Source organism: Arvicanthis niloticus, chromosome 1 (assembly GCF_011762505.2).
Source record: "Arvicanthis niloticus isolate mArvNil1 chromosome 1, mArvNil1.pat.X, whole genome shotgun sequence".
Taxonomy (NCBI): Eukaryota; Metazoa; Chordata; class Mammalia; order Rodentia; family Muridae; genus Arvicanthis; species Arvicanthis niloticus.
In genome coordinates, this window is record NC_047658.1 from 67,066,328 (window position 1) to 67,093,166 (window position 26,839).

Genomic DNA, 26,839 nt, shown 5'->3' on the forward strand with positions numbered 1-26,839 from the left:
AGGAGAGACTTCTAAACTATTCATTGAGTCAAAAAGTGAAAACTGTAAGTAACAGGACCGCTTGGGCCATCTCAGCTGCAGGGTGGATCTTACTAAAAGCACAGTCATTCTTCGGCTGTCTTCCTGCCTCTGCAGGAAGGAGTGCTGAGATGGTAGACATGTGCCACTGTGTGGTGCTGGGGACAGACTCGGGCTCTGTGCCTGCTAGACACACTCTAGAAGCTGAGCGCTGTCCCCATCTCCCATTCAGACTCATTGTCCAGCATTCCATCCATCCAGATGATGAGAGCTGCAGCTTACAGAAGCCCAAGCTTGTGTGTGGTGGTGTACTTCGGGTACACCATCTGCAGTGGTAGTGTTGTGACATGCTACAGCAGTGGTCTCAACCATCCAGTTTTACAGCTGTGAAGTAGCAACAGAAATAATTGATGGTTGAAGGCCGCCACACCATGAGCAACTGTGTTCAAAGCTCTCAGCCTTAGGAAGTCTGAGAACCACTACTTTAGAGTATTAGGTTATAATTTTAAGCTATTGAAAAGAGTTTTCTTATTTGTTTTTAAAAAAATTTTTAACCCAGCCTGTGAGATGGTGGTTAAAAGTATTGCCACCAAGTCTGATGATCTGAGTTTAATCCCTGGGTTCTACACAGTGGGGTGGAGTCCTGACAGGTCTTCTCTGACCTCCCTCTCACACTGGAAACCACACAGAAATCAAACAAATACATGGAATAAAAGTTTTTAAATATTGTCATTCCTATTCTTTTTTGGGGGGAATGTGTAAGATTCTAAGGTGCCGTGAAAAGAAGATTCATCATAGACAAGAACTCTTGACTTCATAATAAAACCATATATTTGGGTTATCTTTGTTGTATTATACCACATACCAGCAGTGATTTGAATCAGTTCAGTGTTCATTAGATTAGGAATTGGAAAAGTTACTTCCATCCTCTGTTGACTGAAATAGTCAAAACACTGACAAAAGTCAATGGGGGAAGGAACATAATCTTCCAACCTCTGTTTGTCGGACTTACTTTTGAAAATAAATCAGTATAAAATATATTCTCATATATATATATATATATATATATATATATATATATATATATATATATATATACTTGTGGATAGAGCCTGGCCTAGCATAACAGAGGCCCTGGGTTTGATTGATTACTAACATTGCATAAACCAGGCCTTCTAGAGCTGGAAGGGGAGGGCCACAAGATTTCAGATTCATCCTTCAAATGTAGCTACAGGTCCCCCTGGGCTACATGAAACCCTGTCTTCAGAACAACGAAAGGCAGATCATTCTCTCCTTCCTCCCTCCCTTCTTTCTCTTTCTCTCCCCCCCCCTTCCCCCTCTCTCCCTCCCCCCCCCCCACTGGAATTTTAAAAGAATAAATGCTAATTACAGGTCAGTCAAATGGATCAGTAGGTGACTGACACCAAGTTTAAGGACCTGAGCTTTATTCCCTAGACCCAAATGGTGGAAGGAGAAAACTGACTTCTTTAAGTTGTCCTGTGTCCTCCACATGTGCCCTGTGGTAGGTGTGTACCCACACATACATCCATGACTGCATTTGTGCTTACACAGGTACACGTATATACAATAGATTTATTTTCAGCATGTTAAAATGTAAAATAAAGTGCTGTAAAGTTGGCTTAGCTTTTCAAAGCTTTTATGTAATGGAATTTTCTAAAAGCAAAATTAGGTAAGATTTAATTAAATTGCTGAAAACATTAATCTGTCTGTGAATGATAAATAATAAATTTTTAGCTATTTCAAGTGTTTTTAAAAATACCAGTGAAATTGTTTTTTTGCCTTTTGCAAAATAATTAATTAATGAAGAGGGTTTGGAGCTTAAGAAGAGATGCTGGGATATCAGGACACTAGTTTTAACATACTTAAAAGAATTATAAGGAATGTTAATGTCTTTATATTAAAGTCATTTTTGTTTGTTTTTTGAGGCAAGGTCTCACTTTGCAGTTTAGGCTAATCCTTAATGTGCATTCTTTCAGAGTGCTGACATGAGAGTACAGTCTAGCTGGAAGATTTTTAATGTTCTGTGTTTTTTTATTTTGTTTTTTATTGTTCTGAGGACTGAGGTAGAAGTATCTTATATTCTAATCCTGGCTCTGTTATTAACAGACTTTAGTATTTTGAATAAGTTAATGTGTTAAATAATTTGCACTGTCTGAATTTCTCTCAGGCTTTGTATGATGTGGAAGTAGAGACGAGATGATTTTATAAAAGACTCTTCTATGGTGTAGTTCTAGTTCAGTTTTTTGTTTTGTTTTTTATTTTTCCTTGAGACAGGGTGTGTGTGTGTGTGTGTGTGTGTGTGTGTGTGTGTGTGTGTGTGTGTATAGTCTTGGTGGGTTTGGAACTTGTTCTGTAGACCAGGCTGGCCTATAACTCACAGAGATCCACCTGCTTTAGCTAGGAATTAGAAGCATGTGCTACCACCAGGCTACTTCTAGTTCAATTTTAGTTGAGATAGCTTCACAAACTGTAAATCCCTCCCTTCAGACTCTGCAGTTGACTGGTGTTCAGTGCATTCACAGAGTTGAACAGACACATCAGCATCTAGTCAGAGAAGAAACTTTATACTCTTTAGCCAGAGTCAGACATCCCTGTATTTTATAATTTGAATTTGCTTGTTCTGGGTGTTCTATTTAAATGGGATATATATGTAAGTCTCTACATATGTGATATATAGCCTTTTGTACCTGCTTTCTTTCATTTTGCATTTTTTGCTAGTGTTGTTCTATTCATGTTGCTGTGTAGTGGCCATTACTGTGTAGTTCAGAACATTTTCATTACTAAGGGAACTTTGTGTTTCTTAAAGACTTGTGCTTTCTTCCCTTGACCCTGGCAGTGACTGGTTGGATTTGTCAGGGAGGATTTACTTATTCTTGACTGTTCCTGTAAGTGGAATCTTAGCACATGACCCTTGGGCCTATTCTCTTTAACTTCCATGATGTTTTCAAGGATCATCATGTTTGGCATGGGTGGTGATACTTGTATATTTCCATTGTAAGGTTAAGGTGCATTTTATAGGTTTATGGCATGTGGCTTGCTTTCATCTTTTGCACACTATGAGGAGTACTTGCTCATTGAACATGAATTTGGAATATACAAGTGATTAATTAATTGATTAATTGATTTCTTTTGATGGTGTGTGTGTGTGTGTGTGTGGAGAGAGAGAGAGAGAGAGAGAGAGAGAGAGAGAGAGAGAGAGAGAAAGAGATGCAGTTTCTGTGTAGCCCTGGATGTCTTCTAGACTAAGATGGCTTCGAACTCATCGAAATTTATTTACCTCTGTCTCCTAAAGTGCTCGAATTAAAGGCCCACCACTCAGCTAAAATGTTATTTTTTAAGATTATTTTGCCTGTTCTGATCTCGGATTTCCATATGAATTTGGGATCAGTTTTCCAGTTTATTAAAAGTGCCATCTTGAATTTGTATAGTGGTTGTTTTGTGGTATATTACCATCCTAGTAAAGCTAACTTTGTGTCCATAAGTATAGTCTATCTATCATTCCTCTCTCTCTCTCTCTCTCTCTCTCTCTCTCTCTCTCTCTCTCTCTCTCTCTCTCTATCTATTTTAGGTCTTCTTTAATTCCTTTAAAAAATATTCTGTAGTTTCCAGAGTTTGGTCTTAAATACCCATTTGTTGTACCTTGTTCTATATAATATTTTACAGGTAGCAAAATCTACAGATACTCAAATTTCTTAAATAAAAGGGCATTGTAATTGCATATAACATACCTATATATGTGTTCTTTTATACATGTAATTGATTTAATTGTTTGATGTATATGGGTGTTTGCCTTTATGTCTATGTACCATGTGTGTTGCATGCCTGGTGCCTTCAGAGGCTAGAAGAGGCTTTCAGATCCCCTGGAACTAGAGTTACAGAGGGTTGTGTGCTGCCATGTGGGTGCATGGAATAGAACCAGGGCCCTCTGGAGAAGCAGCCAGTGCTCTTAACTGCTGACCCATCTCTCTAGCACCTGTTTGTTTTTGAGACAGGACATCATTGTATAGTTCTGGGTGGCCTGGTACATTCTGTGTCAGTGGTTCTCAAGACCCATTTGTGGGTCAAGACCCATTTGGAGGATAGACCAACCCTTTTACAGATACCAGTTATACTGCATATCAGATATTTACATTATGATTAAGTACAGTTATGAAATCGCAACAAGAGTAATTTTGTGGTTGGGGATCACCACAGAATGAGGAAGTCTATTAAAGAGTTGTAGCATCAGCATTAGTTGTAGAGAGAGAATCACTGCTTCATATAGAACAGGCTAGCCTTAAGCTCACAAGAGATCCACCTGCTTTTGCTCCTGAGAATTGGGCTTCATGATGTGTGCCACTGCATCTAGCTCTGTTTTTATCCTGAATGCTGTTTACCTCATCCCTTTGAGCCACTGTGGTAGTTTTAATAATATGCCTCATATTATTTAATGGGGTTTCTACCACACCTTTGATCATTTCCTTCCCAGATAAAAGACACACAACCTTTATATTTATAGTAAGTCTTAATCATCACTAAAGCTGGGCAGATATCTGCCCTCTAAGCTATTGTGTCTACTTCTCTGCCTGTAACCCCACAATATGACTTTCCCTGTTCCATCTGGTCTGCTCTTAGCTCCAATTGACTAGCCCTCATGGCCATGTTTTTCCATGGTGTCTTCTCTTCTCTTGACCTTCATTCATCTCCCTTTGTGCTCTTCCTTAGACCCCAAGCTGAGGAACCCAAATCCCCACCTATCTCCTGCCCAGCTATAGACTGTGAGAATCTTTATTTAACCAATAGTTTTCTATTAAGAAGAAAGGTCACATTGTAGGTGGGGATTCTTTCATCCCTGTGGGCAGCCCAGGCCTTGGGGGCCAGTATTTAGTATTACAGTACATAGCAACAGAGCGAGCATGCCTCAGCAGGGAGGTTTAGGAAGTGTTGCCTTACTGGAGGATTGATATTGCTGGGGGCAGACTTTGAGGTTTCAAAGCCAGGTGTCATTTCCAGTGCATTCTTATTGCTTCCTGTTCGCCTTTTGAGATGTGAGTTCTTGGTTGCTACTCCAGCTTCTTTGTCTTGTCACTATGTGGTCTCTGTTACTGTTGACTCTAACCATTTGAAACTGTAAGCCCAAAATAAGTCCTTTTTTTCCCCTGTAAGTTGCCTTGGTTACAGTGTTTTATCATAGCAGTAGACTTTAAAGACTATCGGGGCCATTTGATATTTTGAATTAAGAATCTTTAGTTTTAGCAACTTGGGATAGGAAAGGGTTTATTTTGTTTACATCGCTGATCGTAGTTATTACTGAAGGAAGCCAAAGCAGGAACTCACTCAAGCAGAGACCTGGAGGAATGCTGATTACTGGCTTGTTCTTGATAGCTTGCTCAGCTTGCTTGCTTCTCCCTCTCTCCCTCCTTGTCTCCCTCTCCCTTGGACTCTTCCCTTATCCCATGTCTCTGTCATATCCTCAATGGTCCCCACTTCTCTACCCCCTGCCAGTTGCAGATTTTCATTCATTCTCATGGCCATCTGGTCATCTCTCCTGTCCCTCCCCACACTTGATCCTGATTCCCTCATTCCTTTCCCTATCCCCTGACCCACCCGGTTCCCTCCCTCCATTTGCTTCCTACTATTATTCCCCTTTTAAGTGAGGTTCAGGCATCCTTGATCGGGCCTTCCTTCTTGTTTAGCTTCTTTGGGTTTGCTGAGTATAGAGTGGGTATCCTGTATTTTTTGGCTAATATCCACTTATAGGTGAATACATACCATGCATGTCATTTTGGTCTGGGTTACCCCACTCAGGATGGTATTCACAAGTTTCATCCATTTGCCTGCAAAATTCATGATGCCTCTTGTTTTTAATAGATGAATAGTAAGCATTCCATTGTTTTCCTTTATCTATTCTTCATTATAGGGACATCTGGGTTTTTGACAGTTTCTAGCTATTACAAATAAAGCTGCATGACCATAATTAAGTAAGTGTCCCTATGGTATAGTGGGGCATCTTTTGGGTATGTACCAAAGAGTGGTATAGCTGGGTCTTGAGATAGAACTATTTTCAGTTTTCTGAGAAACCACCAAAGTGATTTCCAAAGTGGTTGTACAAGTTTGCACTTGTACAGCAATGGCAGAGTGTTCCACTTGCTCTACATGCTCACCAGCATGTGCTATCACTTGAGTTTTTGACCTTAGCCATTCCATTTCTGTAAGATGGAATCTCAGAGTCATTTTGAGTTGCATGGCCCTGATGACTAAGGACTTTGAACATTTCTTTAAGTGTTTCTTGGCCATGTGAGAGTCTTCTGTTGTGCATTCTCTATTTAGCTTTTCTATACAACTCAGGCTGGTTGCCCAATGACATTACCTACTGTGGGCTGGGCTCTCTCATCAATCATTAATCAAGAACATGCCCACAGGCTTGTCTTCAGTCTAACTTAATTGGAGGCTGTATCCTTAGTTGAGGTTCTATCTTCTGAGATAACTCTAGCTTGTGTAAAGTTGAAAAAAGACTAACCAGCACATGCCTTAAAGCCTGGTCTAATTACTATGTGGTCCTTTACTGAAAAACTTCATTGACCTTTGATGGATATCATGCCTAGAGTAGTGTTCAGCAGAGCCACACTTAACCATTGTTTGTTGAATGAATGGATAGATGAATGAATAATTTTTAAATAACTTGGCAAAGACATTAAGATAGATATGTATTGATGATGTTTTACAGACTGGAAAACAACAGATTTCTCTTTATAACAATATAATAAAAGAGAAATCCGTTGTTTTTTCAAAGGAATATTATACTTGTCCATGTATTAAATGTTATTTCCTTCTCTAAATTACCAAAATGGGCATACCTTATTGTATGAGTCTTGTATATAATTAATTATTTGCCAGTAAACTTTACTTATGTAAAGTTACTAGTCCTTTCTGTTATGGTTTGAATATGAACCTCCTTTCACAGCTTCTCTGTTGAGCACCAGCCTGGCCAGAACCGTGTTTTTGGTCTGTCAGATTGTGGGGAATTATAGCTACATCTTCTGTCCACCATGCCTTTCCCACTAATGGACTAGCTCCTAAAGTATGATCCAGAGTAACTCCTTCCTCCCTTTCATTGCCTCTGTGGGTGCTCTATCACGGTGATAAGAAAGTAGCCAATAAATAACATGAAAGTCCAAGTTTCACTTTGGCTCAGGTTGTATTATTAAGCTTTTCTTTTTTAGCCACCATTGTTTTCTGTGAATTATTAAACCTGCTATTGCTAGTCTAAAACAGGAACTAGCAAACTATAGCCAAATCCTGCCTGATTTTGTAAATCAGATGGAATTGGAACAGGGACAAGTCTGTTGGTAGATGATCTGTAGTTGATGTCATGCTATAGCCAAATATTTTGACCAAGTGAGTACATGACACTTACAGTATTTACTACTAGCCTTCTGCGGGTACAGTTGATTGATCATTTACTGTTCTTAGTTTGGCTATCATAAAATTAAAATACTAGAAAACCAGTGACCAACCTGATGTTAAGCATATGGAAAAGATAAACTTCTCTATTTATATCAAAATGGTGGCCCACTCAACTGATGTCACATAAATCAAACACATCAAAAACCAACTTCATCTTTCTCAAACCTGTTGTACCTATAGAAACCATGATGTATTCATGCTGTCCTCAGCATTTTTAGCCTGAACCGAGATTCAGGCATTGCCCCAGAGTTCTTTTCCCTGCATCCCAGTAATCAGTCACCATCCAGTTGCTACTGCTCACTTCATGCAGTTCCCACCCCTTGCCTGATCCATTCTTCTCCCCCCACCCCCACCCCCCCCACGTTTAACCTTGGACTACCATCCTAGCCTTAAACCATTTTGTTATCTCTTCACTGGTACAAAAGATCTGTGTTTGGGTGAATCGTCTTATCCATGTGTATGCACATGTACAGAGACCAGAGGAAGCTGTTGGATATCTAGTTGTAACATTCTTCTGCCTAATTCCCTTGAGGCAGGAATCTCACTGAATCAGGAGTTTTCAGCTAAGCTGGTTGGCTGTAAGCCCCATATTCATTCATTCATTCATTCATTCATTCATTCTCTCTCTCTCTTTCTCTCTTTCTCTCTCTCTCTCTCTCTCTCTCTCTCTCTCTCTCTCTCTCTCTCTCTCTCTCATACACACACACACACACACCCCTCCACCTCCCTTCTTCCCCACAAATGTTTAGATCACAGATGTGTGTGGCCATACTTGGCTTTCCCATGAGTATGGGGATCTGAACCCAGGTCCTCCCTCCGTCTTGCACAGCAAGTGCAAGTGCTCTTACCTATTGAGCCATCTCTCTATCTCTAAAAGGGACTTATTATACATAAAAATGAAAGTGTAATACTTACCAATTCGGAAATTTATCCTCTCACTTACAAATCTACTCTGTCTTGAACCTGCCTAAGAGTTCCTACATATGCTGTATCTTCTGGAATGCTTTCCTGCCAACTCGTGTTCCTGGCAAACTCACTTATTTATCTCTTAAGCCTCAGCTTGAGTATTACTGTCTCCTTGAGGCATTTTCCCAGGAACATGTTCCTTAGTTTAACTCTATTGTATAATTTTTTCCTCTGTGGACTTGGTATTAACTTCATTATGGAAACTATTGTATGTTTTGTTTTGTTTTGCTTTGTGTTTTCCTCTGAGACAGAGTCTCACTGTATAGCCTCAAGCTTCTGATTCTATTGCCTAAGCCTTTCTGGTGCTGAAATTACAGACATGTGCCAGAAGGCCTGGCTCCTATTGTGTAGTTTTTATATTGAATGTTCACTGTGTACTGTTTAAAACTATACTTTTTTGTGTGTGTTATTGTACCTTTGAAATACAGATTATTTCTGTTTTGTGTATAAGGAAATTGAATTTGAGAAACAAAATAACTTATGTAGGCCACATTGCTAAAAATGGCAGAGCCAGCATTTCACTGAAGCTCAGGACTTGCTGACTCCAGTGCTTTGATGGACCACTGATGGAGTGCTCCTCACAGTGTCTTTCTTGTAGATTGTCTCTTGAATGCTTGTTTCTTCTCACCTTTTAAGCAATGACATTAGGTTAAACTATCACTTAGACAATTCCAGTTTTTTTGTTTTTTTTTTTAATTTCTCATTTGCAGCCATTAGCTTGTTCTGTGGTAGTACTTTTATCTTTCTTTGCTCTTTATTGCTATCCTGTAGTAGTGCTGTAGTATGTGTTATTGAGTAATGGAATATCATTAAATTAAAAATTCTGTTTAAATACAGACCATGTAAGTGTCTGGCATTTACTTCCTTCTTCCTTATCATAGGCTCAGCAAACCACGCTGCTGTCACCTATTATGTCTTCTTAGTGTCTATAAAACAGCTAAACTAAGACCTACAGAGGGAGCAGACATTTGTTCAGATATTGCCAGTACATTAGCCTTAGTACATGTAATAAGGCACCAAGAAAGAATGTAGCGAAGAGGCTTAGCAGTCCATGATGTAGGAATATCGTGATGAGCCCAGTGAATCGTGAAAAAGCCTAAAGTGGGGTTTGGGTGTGGGAACTGTTTTTCCTCTTCCTTCTTCTTCCCTCTCCCTCCTCCCTTTGTGGAAGGTAGAATCAACAGATCTTGATAACTTATAGTAGGAGAGGTACCCAGCAACTCAGTATACCTTCAGTATATCATTCATTTTTATTTCATCTCTTAATGGCTAACATATATATTGCCCAGTATTAACCAGAATGGAGGAGAACCCACAAATATAATCTTGCTACTTTTTACTTTTAAGGTAGAATTATCTTTCTAAAAATAAATGTGGTGAACTGAATTTAAGCTAAATGTTCTGCTAGGACCTTGATTCCTTGCTTGGTTGGGTAAGCCTTGGCCTTAAGAAAGATTCACGTGGCACATGCCTTTAATCCCAGCGCTTGGGAGGCAGAGGCAGGAGGATTTCTGAGTTTGAGGCCAGCCTGGTCTACAGAGTGAGTTCCGGGTCAGCCTTGGCTGACCTGTCTCGAAAAAACAAAACAAAACAAAACAAAACAAAACAAAACAAAACAAAACAAAAGATTCACATTCCTTTACTTGGCAAGCCACAAAGACATTTCTCTGTCATTGAATCTCACACATACATCCATGGAACTCACCTGTTTCCCTTGGTTGTTAATGATTTTAGCTACTACAAATGATTTTAGATATCCTTGATGGTAGGTGACAGATGTCACTATACTAAGTTTAGCATCTGTGCCTCTACTTTCCTATTGCCCTGCTCCTTCAAAAGTAACAGGGAAAGCGATTTTAAAAGAAGCTCTCCAGGCTAGGTGTGGTGGTTTAGTTCCAGCACTTGGGAGGTAGAGGTAGGTGAGTCTATGAGTTTGAGGCCAGCCTGGTCTACAGTGTTGAGTTCCAGGATTGTCAAGTACACAGAGAAGCCCTGCCTAGACAAAAAAGTAAATAAATAAGTCAGTTAAAACAAGCAGTTAAGACAATTTCTTATTACTATTTTTATTAGACTCTGCATGATTGATTGATTGATTATTATGTCAGTTTTTTTGAGACAGGGTTTCTTTTTGTAGTTCAGGCTGTTCCTAAACTCACTCTATAGACCAGAGTTGCCTCAAACTCAGAGATCCCCTGACTCTGCTTCCTAAATGCTAGGATTAAAGGTGTACATCACCACTGCCCAGCTTGGTAAGCTTTTTAAAAAAAACTTTCACATTGAATGTAATTGTTGATTTTTTTTTTTTTTTTTTTAAGACATGCTTAGTGTCAAGAAGTGTTATGCTGCAATTGTGCCTCTTAGACAATGGACAAATAAACAATAAGTAAATTATTTTACTTACAAACTTTTATACACGAAAGATAATGAGGTTAAGTAGAAAATGACTCAATTTGGGCCAGTAAGATTCAGTGGATAAAGGTACTTGGCAGCAAGTGTGGTGTGCTTGGCTTTGACCCCTAGGACTCACATAGTGGAAAGGGAGAACCACCTCCCATTAACTGTCCTCTGACCTCTGTCTGTGTCCTGGGACATGCCAGTAAACCAAAAAAAAATGTCATAGAGAATAACTTACTCCTCAGCAAGAAGTAACTTTATTGTTTAACCCTCCAAATAAAGGAAGAAGCTACATATGGTGGCATGTGGTTGTAATCCCAGCAGTGAGGAAGCTGAGGCAGAAGGATTATGAGTTCTAGGCCAGCCTGGGCTATTTAATGAGACTTTGTCTCAAAAAGCAACAACAACAAAAAGAGAGGGAAGGTAAAAGACAATTTTTGGTACTCAGTCCTTAATAACAGATATAGAAATCCTTTGAAAGTAAATACATTTGGTAGTACATGATCAAAATAATGTCAGAAAACGCCATTGCTCCATGACCTTCCTTCATCTCCCTCACTTACTGCTTGCCACTCTGCGCATCTCCTGTGCTGGGAGCCAGCAAGGTTTGTTCACCACACAGCTTCAGTCACTGAGTTATACTTGCGGCCCTAGCCTGTGGCTTTTATTCTCTGGAAGCTGTCATCAGCTATGAATTCACAAGAGGCATTTTTCATCATTTGATAAGAATTAGATGTTTACAGATGTATTTCTCAAAAGTGAAATAAGATTTTATTCTTTGCTCGTCACCCATAGGTAGGAACTTCAAACTTAAAAAAGCATAATGAATTGAAACCACCCTCATCCAAAGACACCAAGCACCAGAGTATGCAGCATGCCATAATTTATGAAACATTCAAAACAAGTAAAATTAAACAGGTATCGGGTCACTATCATGTAAATCATAAAATAAATTTATGAAAATAAATCTAAAAGAATGAAAAAAAAGGTTTCTTATTCTTTTGAGCTTTTCTCATTTTGGAGGGAATAAATAATGTTGCTATGAACATTTATATATACAATCTTATATGAACATATATTGTCATTTATTTGTTTTATACCCAGAAGTGAAAGGGTCATATAGTTATTTCTTTGTTTAATCTTGTGAGAAACTACTGAATGGCTTTTCATAGTCGTTAGACCATTTTTACATTCCCATTGTCAATGTAAAAACCACAGCTCTTTGACCTCTATACAGGAAATTTTAAGGAGAATAAGAGATAGCTTGTTCTGTAGTCATAGCCCAGGAAGCAGATTGAGATTACCCCGAATTTCATGTTCCAACATGGAAGCAGTTTCTCAGGGCCTTTATGGTTTTATACAAAGAATGGCATAATTCAAAGCAACTTTAAAATGCATTGAAGGGTACACCAAAGTGCTATGTACAGTGAGAAGCGTGAGCTATTTTATAGGCCTAGGGTGCTATCTGATAACATTCTTAACTCTTGATTGGTAGAAGCCAGTGCGATCTGATAGGTTAACAGCTCCTAGGAGTTTTTATTTGTTATCATGAGGTGTTAATTCATATACAGAGTGGGGCAAGGAATGTCTGTTCAAGAAGGGTGACACTAGCCCAAGAAGAAGTAGTTAGTCTCTGAACCTACCAAATTCCACTCTCTCCTCTACGGAAGTACCAGTGGGTCAGTCAGTCGGTCTGTCTGTCAGTTTCTGCAGACACAGATGCTCCTTCCAGGAGTTCTTGTTCATAGCCAGGCACAGCATCTTTTCAGGAATTGCACTTTTTTCACAGTGAGATAATGGCTGCTGGTGTTTGAGAACTTACTTTTGGTATTATGCTATTGTGCATGTAATGTCATTTAGTTCAATGCCACATTCCAGGTCATATACAGGTGATTCCATGGTGCTCTGAAGGACAGGTAGAGGATGCAAAGCGAGAAGTGAAGCCACGTTTGTCAGTACTCCAGCAGGAATGCTCAGCACAGTGAGCACACAGTGCTCACAGAGCAAAGCATCCTCACATGCCCGGAACCTTCAAGAACAGTGTTTATTCTTTGTTTATGTGATTGTGTCAGTTACTTTCCTCATCACTGTGGGATCACACCCAGTAGAAGTAACCTAAGGGAAGGTTTGGCTGATACTTTCAGGGATTTCTAGTCCATTCTTCAAGAAGGCATGGTAGTACAAGTGGTTCAATCCTTGTTTGTGGGCAGTCAGTCTTCTAGCTGGACCAAGACACAGAAAATGTCCCAAAAGTTTCACACAGTACCTCCATGTGAGAACCAAGTGTTCATTCACATGCATGGACTTTTAGGGAATATTTTAGTATTACACAAATCAGTATCAGAAAGAGCTCTGGATTTGTAATGAGAAAGCAGCTAAATCTCTTAATTTCAAAAATGTGTAACTTAATTACCCACTAAATGAAATATAATTATTAAGTGAAACTGTATGAATGCCCTCAGCATACTATTATCAAATTGCTGGAGCCCAACAAAGTGTGTGTAACACTAACTTACCAAAGAAACAGCACCATAATTTTAGATAACATTTTTTCCCCTTTTGTAGCATTCATTTCTTCACAAATGTACTTGAATTTGACCTACATTATTTATGCTTGTGGATATAGTAATGCTACATTCTACTTCCCTTAGATTTCTACAGAACTCCTAAGTGACCAGACAGATAGCTTAGTGGCTCTTTTATACATGTACATGTACATATACATGTACATACACACCGAATATACTTTCCCATAGCGGGTCATGTTAGGGCTGAGAAATTTCCTATAGCAAGACTGCTCCCATGGGTGACCTCAGTATCCTGTTTCTCCCATTTGGTTATTTGAAGTTTGCAGCACTTTGTTATGCGCACTTGATTATTACCTATCAGTAACACTCAAAAGTACTACTCTTTTAAAATCACAGAGGTACCGCAGATAGACTACCAGTGTTTGGAAGAAGAATATCAATTTACTTCCTTATGAAGAAAAGGCTTTAGAAATTCATTGGAAAGTTTTAGCGTGTTTGTAATGTATACTTTTCTTGATTCCTTACTGAACTGAGAATGACTGAAGAATACAGTATGTATAAAGAGAATTTATCATGCATTTATTGTAGCATTTTTACATATTTTAACTGTTTCCATAATGTTAAATATTTTTTAAAATACCATTTTCAAAATGGAACATGTATCCTACTTCATACCACATATACAGATTAACTCAGAATGATTCAATAATGTAAGTCCTAAATCTGTAAAACTCTTAGGGGAAATCTTTGTGATCTTACATTTAAACTATATATTCCCAGGTATGACACCAAAAGTATAGGAAACAACAGGAAAGACTAGCTAGACTTTATCAGATTAAAGTCTTTTGTACATCAAAGGATGCTTTAAAGAAAATGAGAAAAGCCTGTAGAATGAGGTAGTTCATGCTGCAAATTATGTAAGTCCAACCCTAGAAAGTTTATTATTCTGAATATATTAAGAACTCCTGGGCTGGAAAGATGATGGCTTAGTGTTAAGAGCATTGGCTGCTCTTGTAGAGGACCCAGGTTCAATTCCTAGCACCCACATGACAACTCACAGCTGTCTGTAACTCTAGTTCCAGAGGATCTGACACCCTCACACAGACATCCATGCCATATTTTATGTGGCAAACACCACATAAATCAAAATAAATACCATCACCATGACCACCCCAAAAAAGAAAAACAGCTCCTAGGTTCTCAGGAGACCATCAGTGGTTAAGCACTACCCAGCAAGTTTGAAGGCCTTAATGTGGATTCCCAGAATCCACAGAAATACCAGGTGGTTGTGGCAACCTGCCTATAATTCTGGCCTTGATGGTTGGAGACAGAATTCCCAGATCAAGCAGGCTAGTCACACTAGCCATATCAGCAGGCTCTGGATTTGATTGAGAGACCCTGCACAAGTTTAGTGAATAACAAGAACAGTTCAGGATGATTCCTAGCAACCTCAGTCAGGCTTTGACATGCAGTCAGCATGCATGTATGTGCACACGGGGGCAGGGGAAGGGAGAGAGAGGAAGAGAGAGTAGGAGATAGAGAATATAAAACAAACTGGGGTGGACTGGAGAGATCACTTAACAGTTAAGAGCACTCGCTGCTCTTGCAGAACACCTAGATTTGATTTCAGATACCTGCATGGTGGCTCACATCCACCCATTCCGTTTCCGGGGATCTGACATCCTCTTCTGACCTCCACAGGCGCTAGGCATACACATGATTTACATACATGTAGACAACAGTCATTACATAAAAGAAATCTTTGAAACGTTAAAGGTTGGGGTTCACACTTAAAACTCAACAAAGGAAAGATGCTCATTCTGGAATAGATCTCTGGGTGTTTAGGATGTAGCTCAGCCAGTAGAATGGTGCATATATACATGAAGCTCTGATTTGGAACACTGAGTAAACTAGATGTGGTGATACACTCCTGTAGTACTTTGGAAGAGGCAGGGGGATCCTTGGTTAACTTACATAGTGATTCGGTCTCATGAGACTGTCTCTAGATAAAGTAGGTGATAAGCTTACCACAGGTCCTATAACATGAAAGGGTAATTTAATAGTTAAAGAATTTACTTGAATTATGAATTGGCATGTGCTTGTGGGCATGCATGTGTATATGTGCATGTGGAGGCCAAAGGTTAATGTTGGCTGTATTCCTCATTGCGCCCTCTCCCTTATTTACTTATTTTGAAGTCGTCTCTCTGGACACTGGCATTCTGCTTTTCTAGCACTGGATTATAGGCACACCTGGCTTTTGGCATGGGAGCTAGGAATATGAATGGACAGCTTAATGCTCTTAGAGCTGATGCTTTTCTAACAGCCATTTTTCTGACCCAAGAAATGTTTTAGAAAATGACAAGTAGTAGGCTACTCAGAATCCTAAATAAAATTAATAAAAACTGTGCATTATGCAGTTTAAAAAGTTAAAATGGTAAATTTTATTTTAAACATTTATTATACATAAAATAAGCTTAATATATGTATATAAGTATCCACAGTAAATAAAATTTAATGCAATAGATTTTTCTAGCAAGAATCTTAGCTTCAAAATTTTCACTGTTGGTACTGGTAAGAGCCAGAGAGGGTGCAGATGCGCTTATCACCAAGTCCATTGACCTGGTTAAAGGAGAGAACTGACTCCGGAAAGTTGTCCTTTGACCTTAAGATGCATGCTGTTGTGTATGCATGTTTCATGGGTGCCTGTGCACACTTGTGCACACACACAAGCACAGATACTATCACCTATAAATTACTCTCAGAAGTCAGACTGGTTGGGAAGAGCAGAGGAGTAGCAGAATGGGAGGGCCATGAAAGAGGATTATGGAGATGTGAATTCAATCACAGTAACTTGCCTAGTCTACAGTAAAACACTGAGTATAACTTTAGTTTGGGGACTGAAGAGGTAGCTCAGCCATTAAGAGCACTTGCTGTTCTTTTGGAGGATCCAAGATTGGTTCCTAGCATCACATAGTTGCTCATAACTGGCTGTAACTCTGCATAAAATAAAACGGAAAAAAACCAAAGGTTAAAAATTATAAAGATATACATTATGTATAAAAACATAATGAAGTCTGTTGTCATATTACTATAGGCTATTAAGATTCAAAATTTACTACCATATTAGATATAACATTAGAAGTGGTTCAGCAAAATATATGCTTAACCCCCAGAAAATAAAAATGGGAAATTAAAATGAATCTATTACTAACAATGGTATTTACCTCTTAAACCTGTTCCATATACATGACTGAAGCTAGTGTTGGTAAACAATATTTACCTACAGTTTGAAGATTACTAGCATACTATTTTTTTTTTTACTAGCTCTTTAACTCCTTCTTGTATTCTAATTGATTCTTCTTATGGCTTTCTAGAATTCTTTTCAGGTTTGCATATATATAATGGAGGCATGACACAGCGAGTATGTGATTGGCACATTCCTTGTCTTTTATTTGCCCCAAACCTCCATTTACAGAAGAAGAACCTGCAAGTCCAAGTCGAACAGGTGATTGACTCAACAAAATCACCCTGCTGGTAGGGAGAGGCAAGATTTGAAATTCAAGCTATGTGATTTTAAACTTTCATGTAAGTTAAACTCTCAATCAGTAGACAGAAAAACAATGATAAAAATCAGGGCAGAAATTAGTGAAATGGGGCATTAAAAAAGGCCACAAAGAATTAGTTTTTTTTTTTAAAGCCCTTTCTCTGTGTGTGTGTGTGTGTGTGTGCGCGTGTGTGTGCATGTGTGCGCGCGCATGTGTGCGTGTGCCATTATTGTATGGGTGCCCACATAGGTCACAACATCATGTGACTTGGAGCTCTCCTATCTCTGTCTTTTTCTCACACACGTGTGACTTGTGTGCATACATGTGTATGTGAGCACACACATGTACTCTCCACAAATAAAGAAAAGCAATTTTTATATAGTCTGGCCAATCCTTTTGATCACAATGCCACTGATTCACAAATGCCACTACTTAAAAGAAACCCTTTGTAAGGTCTCTCTTCCTCCACGGATTGTATTCATATTTCTGCCCTGTATTCTGTATCTGTAGATTATCTATTGATTGATTGGTTGATCTGTTTGATTTCTTGGTACAGAACCATTTCTTTTTTTGTTCTTGGTTGGTTGCCTTGGCTCGAGACAGGGTCTCATGTACCCCAGGCTGTCCTCAGATACCGTTGAGCTCTCAGACCTCTTGCCTCCACCTTCCAGTGCTAGGATTACAGGTGTGCACCACCACATCTGATTTATGCGGTGCTTGGGGTTGAACCCAGGACTTCATGCATACTAAGCAAACACTTGTCAACTGAAGTACGCTACAGTCCCCAGAGACCTCTGAATTCATCTTTGCCTTCCTATACTAAATAAGAGCTTGTCACTGTTGGCCCTCTGAGACTTGCTTCAGTTCTCCTGAATGAACAACTGATGTTTCTAAAACAGCCAGAGATAGTTAAAGCTCAGTTCTGGTGAAACATAATTTAAAAATATGTACAAATACGGAACTAGATTTATCATTTTTAGCGTCTTCCGTATCCACATCTCTCTTGGTGGCAGCTGACTTCTGTTGGTCGTATTTGAAATACATTTTCTAACAGCTTATTAGAGAGTAATGCTTATAGCCCTCATGTATCCCTCTTTACCCATTTCCTTGCTGTGGATAACAACACAATCCAATCTAAGATTTGAGATGTTTTTCTACATTTCATAAAGTTGACACTTTCCCAGGTGTGGTGGCACACGTATGTAATCCAGGTATTCGAGAGGCAGAGGCCCGAGAAGTGCAAAGACAGCCTCAGCTACATAGTAAATCTTAGGCCCGTGTGGGCTACATGAGCCCCATCTCAAAATTAATACTTTTGAAGTAAACAATTCAGTGTTTTTTGTCTTATTGTGTTTATTCTTGTACTTGTTTTTATATATTTGCAAGGAGTTTATAACCTATCTTAATTTCAAAACATTTTTACCACTCAAAAGTGAAAGCCTTAGGTCATACTTGCTGCTTGTTTACCCCATCTCTCCTGCTGTCTTAGTTGCTTTTCTGTTGCTGTGATAAAATACTGATAACAGCTTAAAGGAGAGAAGGTTTATTGTGGATCTCAGTTTGAGGTACAGTTTATCATGATGGTGAAGTCAAGGTGGCAGGAGCTTGAATCAGCTGCTCACATTGTATCCAATGCTTGCATTCTGGGACTCAGTCTTTTTCCGTTTCTCTAGTTTAGGATCCCTGCTAGGGAATGGTGCCACCTACAGTAGCAATTCTTTCTACCTCAATTTTTATAACGAAGACAATCCACCACAGGCATATCCTAATGATTCTAGATTCTATGACACTGATAACACTATTCATCACATCTGTCAACTGCTAATCTGTTTTCTGTCTCTGAATTTAAATGTTAATGTTTTAAACATTCTGAGTCCCCTCGAATCAATGGATCATGTAGTAGGTCTACTTTTGTGTGGCTTCTTGCTTTGGCATGTTTTCCAGGTCATCCAGGCAGCCATATATTTTGTTGTTACTGCTTTGCTTGGTTGTTGTTTTCCCTTTCTTTGTGGGGTGGATCATGGGGACAGGTCTGAGGCAGTGGTTCTCACCCTTCCTATTGCGACAGCCTACAATTCCTCATACTGTAGTGACCCCCGACCAGACAGTCATTTTTGTTGCTACTTCTTAGCTGTAATTTTGCTACTGTTAATAATGTAAATACTGATTTTCTGATGGTCTTAAGTGGCCCCTGTGAAGGGGTCTTCTGACATCCCAAAGGGTCGTGACCCACAGGTTGAGAACTGTAATCTAAGGCCTTCCCATGCCACACAGCTGAGCCCTATGTCCTTCATCTTTGTCATCGCTATACACAATTTTCCTGTTTTTCTGTTGACATTTGGGCTGTTTCTACCTTTTAGCTATTGGGAACAATACTGCTCTTTTTTAATGTTTTATTTTTCCTATGTAAATTCCTGAAGTTGCTAAGTATTGTGGTAACCCATTGTCATTATTTGGGAAGCTAACAGCTTTATAGCTATACTACTTAACAATCTAGAACTGCCATAGACTTTTAAACATTCATTAGTCTTGTTTGTTGGTGTGATGAACCTGTTCAGATCCTGCCACTTTAGCTTTAGTCATTTCATGTGTATCCTTTGTCATCTACACTTTTCATTAAATGGTACTTCTTAGGTACTCCTTTTATTTGCTTTGTTACGTGAATATGCATACATATATATGTATATATAAAAATGTGCTGTCAATTAGAGGGAGTTTTGTGAAATTCTAGGACATGGGGAATTTATCCTTTCTGTGACACCTTTACTACATAGTTATTGGCCATACTGTTTGCCTTATTTTGACCTCAGATTTTTTTTTTCTTTTTTTTTTTTCTGTACTAGTAAAAGCTAGCACTAGGGACAGCTGGGAAAGTGTACCCCTTCCATCGTAATCCTATACCTGGATTAAGAGGGTTACTGAAGCTTTTTCTGTTGTACTTGTATGTTTCTTTCAAATCTTTGTTTTAATCAATGCCCTGGCTCCAGAACAATTTCTCAGATTGTTCTGCTTCTACTGCTTTGGCCCTCATTTTGTTACTTGCTACAAAACAATAACAATAAAAACTTCATGGCATCGCAGATACCTTGCATGTTTTATGTCCACTTAACAGCCTCCAAGAGCATCGTCATCATTACCCTTTTATTGCTGAAAACAAACATAACCACTTGGTCAGAGAAATCATATTCCTCTGGAATTTAGCACATGACTTTTCTCTAGTTTCTTATGAAAGTGAAGATCTGTTGAACAGAGAGAGCTTACTCCACTCTCTATGTTGTTGATGTGAGACAAGGCGTCGCTGTTGAGTCCAGGCATGTCCGAACCTTTTGGTCATTTGCACTCCACCTCTGTGCAGATGGTCAGCACGGCCCCATACCTAGATTGCAATGACTTTTGAGTGGAGCACTTCCACGTGTTTTTTTCTTCAGTCTGTTACACAGTCTGTTACATGTTACATGTTAAAGTGCTTATGTAGGAAAAGAATCCGGAAACATTCAAGTTAAAGCCTGTTACTGAAGTTGTAAAATGCCTAGCAGGGAGCTTTTACTGTACTGATAATAAAAAAAGACACTGATGGAAAGAGAGCTTCTATTGAGTATATCAGTAGAATTTGACACGGTTTTGAACTAGTGATAAAAAATGAACAAGCTATCACCCATGGCTTCCTTTTGAAAGATTATCAAATAATTATTCTCATGTGGAAAAATTATATCCACAATATACACAAAGTTGTTGAACAGATAGAAAGCAAGAGTTCTTTTTCCCATGTCATTGTTAATGTTTTTTAAATTTATTTATTTTACTTTTTATATGTATGTTTATTTTATATATGTTTTGCCTGTATATATGTATATCACATGTGTACCTGGTGCCCTCCAAGGTCAGTAGAGGGCATCAGATCTTTCTGGACTGGAGTCATGGATGTTTGTGAGCCATTGTGTGAGTGCTGGGAACTGAACTGGGGTCCTCTTCAAGAGTAGCAAGTGTTCCTAACCATTGAGCCATTTCCACCTCCAGAGATTCTTTCTTAAGTTGTTATCTAAATAGTATGCAGTATAAATTGGAATTGGATTGGCCTGTCATTTCTGAATTCTTTTCTCTATATATATATTAATAAGAACACAACATAATCATAGAAAACAACCAATGTTTATTGCTATTTAACTTTATGTTGCGATGACAAAATGGCTAAGAAAACTATCCTAAACAAGGAGACATTTATTTTGGCTCTCTGTCTCTGGGCCTATGGTAAGGCAGAGCATCATTTCAGGGAGAATGTGGTACAGCAGTGCTCTTCATCCCATGCACTCCCAGAAGCAGACATTGACACAATAAACAGAGACAATAATCAACCTTCAGTGACCTACTTGTATAGCTAGCCCCCACCTACTAAACTAATACGCTTTCAACACCTGAGCCTTTGGGTGCCATTCCAAATCCAAAGTACAGTAAATACCAACAAAAATTGTTTTCATGTATTGAGCTATTAATTTTCTGTTACAGATATGCCAAGAGTTTAACAGTACCTGGGCATGGGAGATGGAGAAGAAAGGCTATCTTGAAATGAGTGTTGAATGCAAACTAGCACTCTTAAAGGTAATACATGTATTATTTGTTGCAGTAATCTTAATTAAAAGGTTTACTTTGATGCCTAAATTACAAAGTAAAGGAAACATGCATCAAGCAAGCTAGTTCAGTGGGTAAAAGGATTTGCCACCAAGACTTAACAACCTGAGTTTGGGTTCCTGGGACCTCCATGGTAGAAAGAGAAATGAGTCTCCAAAGTTGTCCTCTGTCTTCATATGTGTGCTACAGCATGCAAGTGCCCCCACTAAATAAGTAAATATGGGTAATAAAAACTTTTTAAAGTAAAAGAAAATTGAAAATATAGATATACATACCTGTAATCTGAGTACCTGAGAGACTGATTCAGGAAGGTTCTGAAATTGAGGCCAGCCTGGGCTGTTTCTTATATCCCAACAAAAATTTGGGGAAGGGTAGACATTTTTGATTAGAAAACAGTAGGTTTCATTTTTTTCTTGTTCTTCGGTGATAAAAAGTCTGTTCAGGGCTGAGGAGATGGCTTTGCAGATAGAGTCCTTGCCTGACAGGCATAGGGAACAGATGTCAGATCTCCAGAACCTACTTATAAAGCCAGGTGGTATGAGCTTGCCTATAATCCCAACCCCTGGGAGGCAAGCTGGATCCGTACACCAGGCAAAGCCTTGCGCTCTGGGGTCATTGAGGGATCTTTCTGAATTTTTAAAAAAAAAAAAATCAATGGTCTAAGAAGACATGTCTTACATTAATCACTGGCCTCCACGTGTAGGAACACCCACACATGCAAAAAAGTGCATATGCACAGCACATACATAAAAGTCAAGACTTGTCTTTACTGTTTTTAAGGATTGTCTTTACACTCTACTTTCAATCATTTCTAATTAGAGATACAGTAACAGAACAGGGAAGCAGTTGCTTTGGTAGTTTTCTTCATTGTTTCTCCTGTCACCTTCATCAATCACTATATCTTATAGATTGTTGATAATACACTCATTGAATACAGTTGAAGTCCTCATTGTTTTCAGGATAAGTAAGGGTATGCCATTGTGTTAATAAAACCTTCATGTAACCAAAAGTATTTGATTAAAACTCAATCTCAACTAGGGTTGCTTTCAAGTTTGAGGGTTTTTTTTTCTTTGTTTCCTAATTGCTAACCAGGTGGTCAGTGTAACAGAAGAAGCTAATAGTGAAAAAAGGAGTGAGATGGTCATTGCTTTGAGATTTCTCAGTGCTTCTTTAGTAACATCCTTATTCATAAGACCTCAAGGGGTTTTGGCGATTCTTTTGTTTTTTTTGTTTTTTTGTTTTTGTTTTTGTTTTGTTTTTTTTTTTGCTTGCTTGTTGTTTTTTGTTTGTTTGTTTTTGAGACTGAGTTTTTCTACATAGCCCTAGCTGTCCTAGAACTCACTGTAGAACTCACTCTGTAGACCAGGCTAGCCTTGAACTCACAGATTGACTTGCTTTTTTTGCCTCAGGAGTGCTGGAATTAAAGGCATGTGCCACCACTGCTTGGCTAAGCAATTCTTAATAACAGTATGTATATGAGATAAGATATGGCTAGAGTAGCTGGCATTTTATTGTTAAATATTAATTGCTCTTTTAGCCCACATGAAAAGTCTACAGGATGCATACAGCAGTCTTTCTGAGGTACCCTGTTCATTTAGCATTTATATTTGTAATGTGTCCAAATTTGTCTTTGTTTTTTATTTGGTTGAACCTGGACTTTACTGTTTTGCAAAGACTTGTCTTAAACTCTTAGGCTCAGTCAATCCTCCTACAGCAACCTTAGAGTAAACGTGAAATTAGGATTCTTTAGAATACTGCTTAGAAACAAAATGTGCGAGAGTTTGCCAGAAATGTTTAAGTGGAATGGCTAAATGATTCAGCACTCCTACTATTGGCTGTACATCTTATGGAAATGAAATCAGCATTAAACCCAATAGATAAACCAGCAAAAATGAAAGTCTGGCTCTCATATCCATACTTGACCTCTCATGTGCACTCCAGCAGCAGTTACCATAGTGATGGATCTTAGTGAGTAAGAAGAGCACTTGCAGTCTTTAGAAAAAGTGCTGGCGATATGGCCAGTGGATAAAAACAACTACTCTCAAGACTGAAGACATGAGTTCAAACGTGGGACTCGTAAACAGTAGAAGGAGTGAACCTATTTCTACAAGATGTCCTCTGACCTCCACATGCAAGCTGTGACACCTGTGTGCCCACAGACACATAAAGAAAATAAGTAGGACTGGGTATTAGAACTATCTTATACCTCACTGGTACAATTAGGAATAAGTATGCTCTAACTGTATTTTGAGAGAAAAGTTTTACTTTAACAGGAAGAGTGATATGTAGGAGGAGCTAAGTGGCAGGAGTACTGAGAGGAAGAGATGGAGTAAGGAGAGAAGATGAAGGAGAGGAGAAACTAGATGATGAGAGAGAGAAAGAGAGAGGGGGCATGGAGGCAGATGTTCACAGGTCTCCACCAGTCAAAGATAGTCTTTATATCTAGGTTGGGTATTGGATTACCCTTCTGATTGAGCATTACCAAACTTATAAATCCTTTGATTAACATTAAAAAAAAATTGTATAAAAGCAAAAAGGAAAGGGGGGCATGGGACAGGGGTTTTCTAGGGAGGGGAAATGGGGAAAGGGGATGGCATCTTAAATGTAAATAAAATAAAATGCAAAAAAAAAGTTAGGATCCACCTATGAGAAAAAAAAAAAAAGAAAATAAGTAAAAATAGACTTTAAGACATTCACACCATGTTCTCACTTGAATGTAGAACTGACAGTCAGCGATACAAAGGTGTTTAACTCTGGTCAGTGGAGTGACAATCAGATTGGAGAAATTTTGGGTAAACTTACAAAATTTCAAGTAGTTGGGGATATATTGTAAGGTGATTGTAATTATGTAGTTGAAAATTGTTAGTGGATCTTAAGTGTTCTCACCACAATTGAATTAATCATTCTACATTGTTTATGTATTGGATCATAAATGTATATGATTTTTATTTGCTAATTATATTAATAGTGTTAAAATATAAGTGAAAATTTAAATACAGCATTATATAATGGTAATTGGGGAGTATTTATTGCACATAAACTCAGTTTAGTAATATAGTTTGATTTGTGTAGAAGTTAAACTATATATTAAGTATATATATTAAAACTCTACATTGGTATAAAATTAAAAGTTACCTTTCAATTTACCTTTTAAAGTTGATTATTTTAAGCAGATTCTACAGAATAAAATGAAAGAGTAGTACAAAACAAATTGAACTGTGTGGCCTCTTGGCTCTGCCCCTGAATCCGTCCTAAAAGTGTGTCATATTTGAGAAATGTGTTCACAGAATTTTAAGCCACAGTATAACTGTTTTTCAGTATCTCTGTGAGTGTCAGTTTGATGACAATCTTAAATTCAAGAATATAATTAATGAGGAGGATGCCGATACTATGCGTCTCCAGCCAATTGGGCGAGACAAAGATGGCCTCATGTATTGGTACCAGTTGGATCAAGACCACAATGTGAGAATGTACATAGAAGAACAAGATGATCAAGATGGCTCTTCTTGGAAATGCATTGTCAGGTACCTTTATTGGAATCTTTTTATGAACTACTCTCTTTGATCTGTAAGGCCAAAATGGTCTTTTTCTTAATGGGAATTGCCAAATTTCCTAAGGCTAATCTAGCACTCAGTACAATGTCCACAGTAGGTACTTAATATTTGCCAAATAAATATAAATAGCATTTTCATCCATATCGAGACATATACTTTGTGCTCAAAGGGTTGTGATCTGAGTATTAATAAGTTACATGTGTCGAAGAAAATATTCATTCATTCATATATATATGTATATATATACACACATATATGTATATATACATATGTGTGTATGTGTATATATATATGAATGCATAACTCAAAGCATTGTTTGGTTCTCCTTTTCCTAACTATTTCAATTTGACCAGTTCAACTGTACAGTTTTTTCTTGAAATTCTGGAGAACATTGTGCTTTTGTGTTACATTCTTTAAATTTTTTGTTTTTACTTCTCATTTGTACTGACAGTTATATACCTTGAAATTGCTTTGTTTTGCTTTTTAAAAATAGATCAATGATACTGGACTTTGCAGAAAATTTTTGTGTTTTGTAATTTTCTTTTTGTTTGTTTGTTTGTTTGTTTTGTTTTGTTTTGTTTTAAGACAGGGTTTCTCTGTGTAGTCCTGGCTGTCCTGGAACTCACTCTGTAGACCAGGCTGACCTTGAACACAGAAATCCACCTGCCTCTGCCTCCCAAGTGCTGGGATTAAAGGCGTGCACCACCACTGCCCGGCTGTTTTTTAATTTTTTATCTTGCAATTTCATTATTTATAAATATCTCATTAATAGCCATATTATGTAATAATGTTGGAACTCTTAATGGCACAATAAAATAGGGAAACATCGTCTAATTCTGGCTATAAATAGCTGCCTTGAAATCAACTCTTACCTGTTTCTGCCCCATTTTTTATTTTTACTAGTGATTACTAATTCATTATTAATATTCATTTGATTAGTAAAGCTCAACTTTCTTCCATTCTCCAAGCATAAGTATGAGCTGAATGAATTAATGGTATGTTTATTAGCAGGTATAATGCCTGCTTCTCTTTTGTTGTTTTGGTTTCTCAAGACAGGCTGTCCTAGGATTGGCTTTGTAGTTCAGACTGGCCTTGAATTCACAGAGGTTCTGTTCCCTCTGCCTCCTGAGTACTGGGATTAAAGACTGGGCCAACAGTGCCTGGCATGGTTCTCTTTTTAGCTAAGTTTCTAAATGAAGGTAAGCAACCTACTCTTGAAATAACATTTTCTCCCTATTGTTCTTTGTGAATGCAGGGTTCTCTTCATGATGTTCTACTGCTAAGTGTACTGTTTCAGCTGAAAATATTTTCTCCTGCTTTGTAGATCAAGAAAATGTAACAGAGAAATAATCATGTTTACTGTTGCTAATGTTTACCTTCTTAAAACAGTTTTCACGTGTGCACTGTTAAGTGTGTCTATGATGTGAGAGGTTTTTTTAAGCCATTTATAGAAACATTACTTCTTTATCTCTAAATTTTTTTCTGTGTTTCATTTAACTTTTGCATATGTCTCTGTTAGTATGCATGTGTGTGAGCACGCTGTGCACACATGTGTTGGCTGGAGCCTTCCTCCACCTTCTCACTTGAAATCAGAGCTCTCTTAGTATGGCTAGTAAGATATGACAGCTGGCTTTAGGGATTCTCTCCTCCTCTGCCTCCTAAGTGCTGGGATTTCAGGTGGGCTGCTATGCCTACTAGGCATTTATGTGGTTTCTGGCACTGCTGTGGTTTTCATATTTTC

The 26,839-nt window shown here is 38.3% G+C and overlaps 1 protein-coding gene across 1 annotated transcript in view; it reads left to right on the top strand.

Annotated features, from left to right (window-relative positions):
* The window catches only part of Rsf1 (remodeling and spacing factor 1), a 114,550-nt gene that overhangs the window by 34,437 nt on the left and 53,274 nt on the right, over window positions 1-26,839 (top strand). The window contains exons 3-4 of the mRNA XM_034486516.2: window positions 21,422-21,514; window positions 24,863-25,068. Of these exons, the coding sequence (XP_034342407.1) occupies window positions 21,422-21,514; window positions 24,863-25,068 (299 nt within the window). The remainder of the gene's footprint in view (window positions 1-21,421; window positions 21,515-24,862; window positions 25,069-26,839) is intronic.